Genomic DNA, 11049 nt, shown 5'->3' on the forward strand with positions numbered 1-11049 from the left:
GTTTAATATACAAAATTACATTTATGCAACTCGTGTAATACACGAGGTTTTTAAAGTTATAACTTTTTTTATTATGTAGTATATAAAATTAGATTTATTCAATCCATATAATACGTAGGGTTTATAAAGATATAACTTTTTTATTGTTTGGTATATAAAATTACATGTGCTCAACCCGTATAACACATGAGGTTCTTAAAAATGTAACTTTTTTTCATTATTTAATATATAAAATTAAATTTACTCAACCCGTACAATACACGGAGTTCTTAAAAATACAACTTTTTTATTATTTAATATATAAAATTACATTTATTCAACCCATGTAATAAATGAGATTTTTAAATATATATTGTTTTATTATTTGATATATATAAAATTACATTGATTCAACCCGTGTAATACACGGGGTTCTAACCTAGTATATAATAAATAAAACAAACAAATATTATAGAAAATAAGCTTGTAAAATTATTCAAGCAACTTATATATAGCTTGATTACGTAAGAAAACAAAATTTATTCCTTTTTATAATTAATCACTTAAAATAATATTAGTGTATAGCACTTTGATACCCTAGCGTTGGTATATGTTCATACTCGTGCATTTAAAGAACATCTTGTGGCTGTAGTTTAGTGGTAAGAATTCCACGTTGTGGCCGTGGAGACCTGGGCTCGAATCCCAGCAGCCACACTACAATTTTTTTCTTACTTTGTTGCAATTTCTTTTTCTATTTTTTCAATGGAACTCAAACGTACAACTTATGTGGACTAAAAAAAACTTTTAAATGTTAAATCTATAAAGACTGTAGCTTACAATTTAAATTTATTTTATGTTATTGTTAAAATTAAATAAACTATCGTTTAAAAAAAATAAACATAACATTAAGTTTTTTTTTTTTTGCTTTAAAAATTGTTAACTATCAAATGATCATGCTTAGACATTGATTAAACACCGGCAACCGTTCTCTTTTATTTAAACCTCTCCATACCGCTTGAAGCTTAAAAATTGAAGTTACATCATCCAAGTACGTTTGAATCTTGAAAGCCAGTTAGTACACCTTAATGGCTTAAGACTAACAAGCGTTACGAGACTCTATATAATACGTGTCGTGAAACCTGTGTACCAAAGTGTATCTTGAAGGTTTGGTACGAAGCTCTAATCAAATCTCACATTTGAATTATGCACATCATCAAGTTTGAGACTAAGCTAACTGTGTTTCATGTTGAACACATATTAAAAACCTCCCCTAAGATTTGTGTTCAATACAAAACCATAATCTTAATCTGCACAACACATGATAACATATGTGGAAGCCTAATAAAAGCATATGATCTAAGCCCACAATGGAGATGGAATTCATACGTGTTTGTCGCATGCGTTCTTCGGCGAGTCGGTTGACCTACACATGTGTATAAGAACCAGAGGAGGGTCAAGAGGGTCCTTGAATATTTGTTGGATTTTTATATATGAAATCCGAGATTTTTTTCTAGAAAAAAAATATATGTTAGACCCTTTATTATAGCCGGTAGATAAAATATCCTTATGATGACTCTCCTATAAAGAAGTTAAGAGGTTATGGTTTCACCACTAAATGCATAGATTATATTACCTACAAATTTATAGGTTATATTATAAACAAACAATAAAATTATTTATTCATATATCTTTTATTTCAGGAGAGAGGAGTAATAACCATTATATTTATATCCCTTTTATTTTTAATATTTTAACTATCTATTTGCAATATATAGTGTTATGAATTGATCCCTTATGTAGAACTTCAATTTAATGTTTTTGTTAAAATTGTTTATTTCTAAGACACTATTTGCAATATATAGTGTTATGAATTGATCCGTTATGTAGAACTTCAATATAGTGTTTTTGTTAAAAAAATGTTTATTTCTAAGACACTATTCGCAATATACAGTGTTATGAATTGATCCCTTATGTAGAACTTCAATCTACTGTTTTTGTTAAAAATGTTTATTTCTAAGACAATAAGGTTGTGGGGGTGGGGGTGGGTGGGGGGGGGGGGGGGTAGGGATGGTAGTTTGGGTTATGGATTGCCATAAATGACATTATTTATGTGGTACATCACCCCTCTCTCAATCCATGCGTGGTGAACATGGATATTTCCATGCCGATCACGAGCCTCCTTGAATTAATTAGAAGAATTTGATTGGTGGTGGAGGTTGGTGGGGGTGAGGGGGTCATAGACCATACCATATATGGAGGTGGATGAGGATGGTGGAGTAATGTAGCATTGACGCAAAGGGTGGTGATGATGATTAATAACATCACCACACCACATAGCCTAAGTAATAAATATTATGGGGTGAGAACATGTACAAATGAAATTAATCTATTAAGCGTACAAGTAACTAAATTAATTATTATTACTTTATAGTTTTAAACGGAGGTAATTACACTACAATAAATGTTAACATTTATTACTCTAGTTCAAAAAATATAGAGTAAGAAGAGTTACCCTAATGTTAACATAATTACTCTATTTATTTGTATGCTTATGTCTTAAATCTGTTTGTATTTATTCTAACACTAACAAAAGTAAAAAAAAAAAAAAAAAAAAAAAAAGTGGTTGCGTGTATGAAGTGTGCAACCAAAATCGTTTCCTTACGTGTTCAAATCTTAAATTTGAGTTTGCATGATGCATACCACAACAAACCGAGTATTATTTGCTACTTCCCACTTTGTTAGTGTCACACACTCACATGCTAAAACTAAAGGGGTCTTCACAATTAAGTTAAAACCATAATGCTAAAACTAAAGGGGTCTTCACAGTTAAGTTAAAACCATAAATTTGTTTAAACTGGTGATTGGTTTGTTTTGTGGTTGTTTTTTTACTATTGGTCGGTGGGTTTCAAAATTTCATAATGTAGCAAACATTTTGTTTATTTTTTTTACCATTGGTCGGTGGTTTTCAAAATTTAATAACGTAGCAAACATTTTGCTTATAGTTTATACCAATAACCAACCATATAAAACGCGACCAGACCGAATATATAAAGTTATTGAATATAGGGTAAAGTTAAAATGACGCAATTAAAGAAAAAACACAATGTTAAATAAAAAGACAAAATGATCTGGACAAAAATTCTAAAATCTACAAGCTAAAAATCCAAAAGCGAAAACCTAAAATCTCATATCGTAGAGTTCGACGAGACAGTCCCAGTGCCGTTTGAATGAGTTCGACAAGATAGTCTCAGTCCCTATACCTAAAACTTCCTATTTCTAGGAGAATATGTATTTGAATCTTTCTAATTGAATACATACATACATTAATGGACTTAAAAAAAAAAAAAAAACTTGTTTTAAAAATCCTCATCCAGTGTTTTCTTTGTGCTCAGATTTCCTCTCTAAAGATAATCAATTATGTTGATTCTTGATAGTATGTCGATTTTGTAGTTAAAGAGAGTTGAAAACCGCATATCCAGAAGTACCCCCACCAATTGTATATTTCTTTAGAAAAATTTCACAGATCATTATATAAATAACTATATTCACAAATCATTATATAAATAACTATATCCACAATACAAAAAATATCAAACCTATATATTAATTATTTTCTAAAAAAATTCCCAATCTTTTGTAATAAAGCATATCATGATAATCAAACCCTCCCTTCAAACCAAAACTGATTTGATCAACAAAAAGTGGAAAAAAATAGTTTAGTTTTCTATTAAAAAAAGTAAGACCAAGCTTATAAAATATAAAATAAAACAAATTGTTATAAACCATTGTTGAATGAGTTTCCCAGCGGGTGTCACAACATTATTATTTATTATATAGTAAGAGTAAGCAGGTGTTACTTTGGTTGGTTACTATCAAAACCAAACCTATATAACTAATATTTTACTTTTCAGATCTTATAAGGTTACAAACAATTCAGTTTCTTTGGTTATACAAGAAAAGGGTTCGGTTAATTAACCATCGCCAACTTTAGGCCTGGGTAGTTGACAAATCTGATAAAGTTTTTAGGCTAAATAGAAGAGTTAAATTCCATTTTAGTCCCTGTGGTTTGGGCCTTTTTAGTCCAAAGGTTTCATTTTTCGCCTGTGGGTCCAAAAAGGTTTCACCGTTGCCATTTTAGTCCACTGGGAATTTGGTCATTTTATATATAATTCTGTTAACTAGAAGGGCAATTCGGCCATATAAAATGACCGAATTGCCCTTCTCGATAACAGAAATAATGAATGAAGTTAACCTAGTCGACTAAAATGGCAACGGTAAACCTTTTTGGACCCACAGGCGAAAAATGAAACCTTTGGACTAAACTGGCAAAATGACCCAAACAACAGGGACTAAAATGACAATTAACTCTAAATAAAAAAAAAAAAACAAACAAACTTGTTAATCTATAAATAAGAAAGAAGAGACAAGTAATATTATATTATTTATAAGACATCTACAAGTATACTTACTTCCATATATTCGGGTCTCCTTAACTTGGGTTCTTATTTAAACATTGATCATTATTGCATGATATAAAGTACCTAATGAAATATGGATTATTATTAACTCATACCTCCTAAACTGGGACGACTTTCAGGGTCAACTATTCCAGCAATAAGGGCAATCAACACCCATACCATGAGAATCCCAACAACTGCAGATCTTAATACCCGCTCACACCCTTCATTCGCGTAACCAAACTCATGATCCGGACCTAATCTTTCAAATCCCGTTCCATCTAACTGTCGGTTGTTGGTAATTTCGTCGAATTGAGGAAGCTGCCTGTGGGAATTGCTAAGCTTTGAGCATCTTGAGCATGCACATTCTCCACCTAGATATGACGGGAATGTTTGGAGGTACTCTGAGAGGGTGGTTTTGTACGCTCGCCCTACTATTTTAAGCTTTTGTCGGGTTGCAGGTCTGAGAACCTAATATAGGACTTGGTAAGTAAGTATATCATAACATTAGGTCTGTAAATGAACCGAATGAACACGAACAGACGTATGTTCGTGTTCATTCATTTAACTTTAACCGAACACCAACATATAATTGAACACAGTTCTTTTTGTTCATGTTCGTTCATTAAGAAAATGGGCATGTTCGTGTTCGTTTATGTTCATTCGTTTAAAACTTAAACGGCAGTTCATGAAAGGTAAACGAACATAAACAAACTTAAACAAACAAACAAACTTAAATGAACAGAATTTAACAGACAATAAACAACACAAATGAACAAACATAAATGAACACAAATGAGCATAATTTACTAAACATACACGAACATAAAGTAACTTTTTATATAAATTAGTGATTAATTACGATAAATTCAATTGGAAATCCCATTTTTATTACTTGAAAGTCCAATTACCAATTAGTTATGTTTATATAAGTAGTTAGAAAGTTTCTTTTATGTTAAGTACTTTATATAAATATAACTACTTATGTATTTTAATTGAAACGAACATAACAAATGAAAATAAACAAACATAAATGAACGGACATAAATGGACGAACAAAACGTGTGTTCATGTTCGTTCATTTATTAAATAAACGAACTTCCTATCGAACAAGTTCACGAAGAGTTCATGAACGTTTGGTTCGTTTACATGCCTACATAACATATTGATTTTGTGTGATAAAAACCTATAAATATGTATGGAGCTTACTTGAATGAAGGTTTGTGCAATCACTCTACCAACCGGAGGAAGCCGGATAACAAACAAACAGCCGAGACGATTGGGATAGTTTTCTTGCAGAGTAACCGAACACGATCTAAGTAGTTGCATCGGGAATCTTAGGGACAATCCTTCACAATCCACCAATACTGTGATCTGCGGATTTTCCGCGTCAACCAAATGTAATATTCCGTGTTCCACCTGAGATACTGTGACCACATATATTATTACCGTTTTTATCTAAATTTTGACAAAAATATACATCGTTTAATTAAATGTGAACATACCAATTGCTTGTGCAAAACGAGGTCTTTCACTAGGTGGCAAGCTGATGCAAGCAACGAGACGAATGATAAGACAGGGGCGGTTTTTAACGTCAGATCCATGCCAAAACACCATATTTGAAAACATATCGAGTTCTTCTTCTGAGAGAATTCTGTACGTCTCTCGCCAACGTATTGACTTTTTGACTAATGTAAGCAAACATGAAAAATCACCATTTGCGGCAGTATGAAACCTACAAAGCTCATCCTCGTTTATTCTGCATAAACATCAGATTTCATCTTGTTATACAGTTTTTTCTCATCATCACTATATCAATAATACTCTTAGCATGTAATAAATATCGTAATTATTATTACTAAATCACCTTTCTGGCAAATGAACACCTTGGTTGTCCAGCTCTCTGTAAAGATCAAGCAGCCAATCTGAAGACGTTTGATGTGGCTGAGCTTCACCATCGTCCCTGTAAACGATATGTCAAAACAAACATGAACGGATGATGCATTATTTGACTGTTTTAAAAAAATGTAAACAAAAATGATCATACTTCTTCACATACCTCCTATCTATAGAGGCCTGTGTAGGAGGCAACTCGGGTCGTGATTCTGGAACCGCATCATGATCACTTCTATCTGAATTCTCTGTATCATCTGAATCAAAAGTGTTTTGTCCAGAGTGATTAGAGAAAGTTGTTGCAATAGATAGCACTAGTAATGGCCTTGATAACATCTAGAAGCAAGAGATTAGTGAAGTTAGAAATATCTCGATTACTTGATGAGCAACTAGACAATTGAAAATGATATACAGGTGCCTTTCAGTTATCAACTGAGGAGGTACGGTGTGCTAAATAAACCTATATGTAAGGTTAATCGTTATTTTTCACTAGACGGGTACCCGTGCGATGTGGTGGGAAACACAAACACTATTAGGTTGTGCATGGTTCGGTCGGTGTGATTATTATCCTCGACCGAAGTCATCAATTAGTCTTTTTTATTTACCAATCGGTTGTCGGTTAACCAGTTCTGTTTATTCGGTTAGATTGATGGTTTTTGGTTCAGTTCGTTTAGTTTTGGTTAATAGCCAAAACCAAACTTGGGCTAAAACTTTTGCTTAGAAACACATGGAATTGAGGGATAAATACATGAATAGATGTATAAATACATGAACAGGAGGTATAAAAACCATAAATATATGAAAATATGAATGATTCAGTTTGGTTAATTTTGGTTAAACGAGGGCGCAAAAAGATCGATAACCAGTTTTTGGTTAATTTCGATTCGGTTTCGTCTGTTTTCGGTACAGTTATTGTTCACCCTAGACACTGTTAATCACGTAACATATTAACTTTTTTAATTAAGAAAACTATAACAATACTATACTCAAATTATAGCGAATAAAATGCTCGTTTTTGTTGTGTAGTTCAAAAAAATAGTAACGAACGAAAAAGTTATGGCCATCTAAAAATCTGGAGGTAGTTAGTTTTTTATAAGGGGGAAAAGTGTAACTACTAACTAATTATCCATAATTTGGTTAAAGATGAGGGAATGAAAGTGTAATTAAAATAAGGGGATTAAAGTGTAATTAGAGTTTGAAAGACTAATTTAACCTTATTTTAGGGTTGTACATTATGCATAAAACTAAAAATAGTTCTTAACTTTTGGGTATCTTAGAATACCCTTCCCTTATGCATTATAATATAGTACAGATAATGAAGCATGACATATTGGTATTACATCTTAAGGGTTGGGTTCATTTCAGAACTCTAAATAATTGCAGAACTTTCAGAACTCCTAATAAACAATCATTTTATATATATTTTTTTGCATTTAGGATCTTTTTATCATCTATTATATGTAATTTTATGATTACATACATGTTAAAAGTAGTTTACGTATGTCTAATAGCCAAATTATATATATGTGTAATAACTAATTACATATATGTAAAAAAACTAGTTTACATATGTGTAATTATAAATTTACATATAAAAAATGATAAAATTACTCTTAACATGTAGATAATCATAAAAATACACATAATAAATGATAAAATTATCCTAAACATAAAAATATATAAATAAAAAGATTGTTTATTAGGAGTTCTGTGAGTTCTGTAAATATTTATGGTTCTGATATGATCCTTACATCTTAATCCATAAACCGTGATAAAGACAAACCTGCACCCCTTTAATCAATTTACTGAACGGGTCCCATTTTTGGAGCCATTTCAGCGGTGGATAGCAGAGAACTTGCAAAGCCTGAAGACCGGACCATACAAAAGGGTACCGGGCCTTTGATAATCTCCTTACGGCCTCCAACGCACCAACTTTCAGTAAAAACAACGTCACGTCAATCGCAGCCGATTTTCTCATTTTCCCGCTGTTAATTAATAAAGGTATTTTCTTTAGAGATACGTGTGAAAGAGACTTGGAGCCAGACGCGTCCAAAGTTAATGTGGAATCTTTTCTGCTGGTCGTGGAGCCTGCTGCTTTATGGCTTGTGGTTGGAACATGATTTCGAAATGAATCTTCCATTATTAAGAGAACTGATTAAGTGATCTTGTAACTCAGGAAATAAGGTGAACGATATTTCTAGAATTGAAAACCGAAAGATTCATTTTCAAGCTGTTAAACGTGATCTTCAAAGGAACTGTATAAACTGTCTTGTTGGATATCTAACGTTTAAGTGAAATCTTGTGGTGGTCATCAATCTGCAAGCACATGAAATTAGCATACTTATGATGACATTCTGATATATCTTACTTTAAATGAATTTTAGGAGATATAATGCTTATGAGACATAAAATAACTGGATCAGGTTTAAAACAAACACGTCACTTATAAAAGAAAACAATATCAATCTGAATATTTCTTGTACGCCAAAAAAATTATTTCCAAAATATAATTCGAGTATAAGGCTGTCTAATTACACTTTTCAGAGTGGATTTAAATGTTACAACAACTATCTAATTTCACTTTGTCTAATGTACATTAATTCAATCAAATCCATTTCATTTATTTGTCTGTTTGGTTTGCAACTTTACAGTCATACTATTAACTTGAGTTCATGAATCTAATTAGAGTAAATTGCCAAAATCGTCCCTGAGGTTTGGGTATGTTTGCCATTTTCATCCAAAACAACTTTTTTGTATCATATAGTCTTCATTTTTGGGATTTTTTTGCCATTTTCATCCAAACGTCTGACTTTTTTTTTCCAAAATTGTCCCTGAGATTTGGGATTTTTTGTCATTTTCATCCAAATGTTTGATAGAAAAAATAAAGCAAATTAGATGTTTGGATGAAAATGGCAAAAAAATCTCAAAAGTGAAGGACTATATTGTACAAAAAAGTTGTTTTGGATGAAAATGGCAAACATACCCAAACCTCAGGGACGATTTTGGCAATTTACTCATCTAATTAAGTATTTCCTGGTGCTTTGTCTCCCAAAAAGGTTTAGATTGGACTTTTAGGTGTTATAAAGCATTTAGAATTTCAATAGCTAATTCAATTATTTTGAGAGTAGAACCATAATATCATTGCATTTAACTATATATAACAACGTAATACAACAATCAAACATATGGAGTGAAAAAAGCACCTCCAAGCAGAAACTAACTGGAGAGGAAACTTAGCGGCCTCTACTTATTCCTGCTAAAATACTACCTAGAACACATTCACGGGTGTATATAAATAGTACATTGTACAAATATGCTATCTTGATTCAACACAGGTTGTCTAGTGATACGATCCCGAACCTAGCTGACCCTAACCCGCAAACCCGACCCGGTCAAAAAGGCCGAAAGTGGAGCACGTCTTCTAGTTGGTTGAAGAGCAAGACTATTTCAAATTAGTTGAATTGTTTTCATTTCCCACGGCATGCATGTAACTAGGACCACTCATTGCATTTCTCCACTACTTGCATTAATTTAGGAACACTTCATAGCACTAATATATCCTTATAAATTGTAATCCATTTTGCATTGAATAAAAAGAAGAAAAATTACAGAAAACACTTGTCTTTCATCTCTAAATTTCTTGGAGCTTAACCCCCTCTAAGGGTTATCTATCTTTGGAGCTTGATCCACTCTACGGATCCCTATCATCTAGCCAGAGCGATGACTAAGTAAGTAAGTGACAAGCTGCCAGCCCTACGTTCGTTAGGGGCCGTTAAATCTATAACTAAAACCGACACCGAAAGATATACATATAGCAAAAGAAAAGGTGAAACTGTAAAAATAAGAAAACCTTAACTACTGGATTGATTATTTCATCTCCTTTAATAAATTTTCCAATACAGCATTGTACTGAAACAGAATTCCAGATTAACATGTGAATTACAAAGTAGATCCACTAATTAGATTATATTAAACAACAAACAATCATCCTAAACAGGAAAGCTCACAATTACAGCAAACCCTAAATTTTCAAAGCTACATGTTATCATAAATCACAGATGATCATATCAAATAATATCAATTTTAAATCTAAATCAACAACAATCATACATACATTCATAGGAAAATAGGAAGTTTCTATTACAACATCTGGACGGAAAGAATAGGGGAAACAGATAACAAATCGTAATTTTGACCTTGAACAGCTGAATAGATTGAATAATGAATCAAATCAATTGATCTTCGATTGAAGACAAAGAAATGGAGTAACCGTCTGGTGATCTGAGTGAATTTCGTGGGGGGCTAACTAGTGAGAATTTGTTTTGTTTTGGTTTGGTTTGTTTGTTTCGCGCTGTCTGTAGGTGAAACCATCCACGTCAAGGGGCCAGTTGGCTATCAACCTCCTTATTTAATTCACATTAATAAAATTAGGTTTTATCCCGCTTTCAAAAGACATGCACTAATCGTCTTTTGTCTTAATTGTTGAGTGTTATGTGTCTTATATCCAAGGTTTGATGCAAAACTACTATCGAGCCGGGGTCTCACTGGAAGCAGCCTCTTTATTCCTATGGGGTAGAGGTAAGACTGTCTACATTTTACCCTCCTCAAACCCTACCTTAGCTATGCTATTGGTGGGATTTACTGAGTATTATGATGATGATTAATAAAATTAGGTTTCAATTATTATTCATAGCTTTTCGTATGTAACACTAACATTTTG

The 11049-nt window shown here is 32.4% G+C and overlaps 1 protein-coding gene and 1 non-coding gene across 2 annotated transcripts; one reads left to right on the forward strand and one right to left on the reverse strand.

Annotated features, from left to right (window-relative positions):
• The first annotated feature begins 621 nt into the window (after positions 1 to 621).
• Positions 622 to 693, forward strand: TRNAH-GUG. The gene has a single exon. It is a non-coding gene; the product is annotated as a tRNA-His (tRNA).
• Positions 694 to 4387: 3694 nt separating this feature from the next.
• Positions 4388 to 10736, reverse strand: LOC110918986. Its single transcript, XM_022163268.2, has 7 exons — positions 10526 to 10736; positions 8113 to 8645; positions 6496 to 6665; positions 6304 to 6399; positions 5942 to 6195; positions 5646 to 5863; positions 4388 to 4907 (listed from the first exon to the last, which is right to left on the reverse strand). Exons 2-7 carry the CDS (start codon positions 8467 to 8469, stop codon positions 4542 to 4544), a joined length of 1461 nt encoding a protein of 486 aa, XP_022018960.1. The 5' UTR covers positions 8470 to 8645; positions 10526 to 10736; the 3' UTR covers positions 4388 to 4541.
• Between the last annotated feature and the right edge of the window lie 313 nt (positions 10737 to 11049).

The sequence above is a fragment of the Helianthus annuus genome, chromosome 6, assembly GCF_002127325.2.
Source record: "Helianthus annuus cultivar XRQ/B chromosome 6, HanXRQr2.0-SUNRISE, whole genome shotgun sequence".
Lineage (NCBI taxonomy): Eukaryota > Viridiplantae > Streptophyta > Magnoliopsida > Asterales > Asteraceae > Helianthus > Helianthus annuus.

Excerpts from the sequence above, each read along its gene's own strand:
- LOC110918986 (XM_022163268.2), bottom strand. The coding sequence starts at position 8,469 with ATGGAAGATTCATTTCGAAATCATGTTCCAACCACAAGCCATAAAGCA. Across the intron at positions 6,400-6,495 it reads CAGGCCTCTATAGATAGGAG|GGACGATGGTGAAGCTCAGC; the intron begins GTATGTGAAGAA and ends TATCGTTTACAG. Across the intron at positions 5,864-5,941 it reads TCGTTTTGCACAAGCAATTG|TATCTCAGGTGGAACACGGA; the intron begins GTATGTTCACAT and ends ATGTGGTCACAG.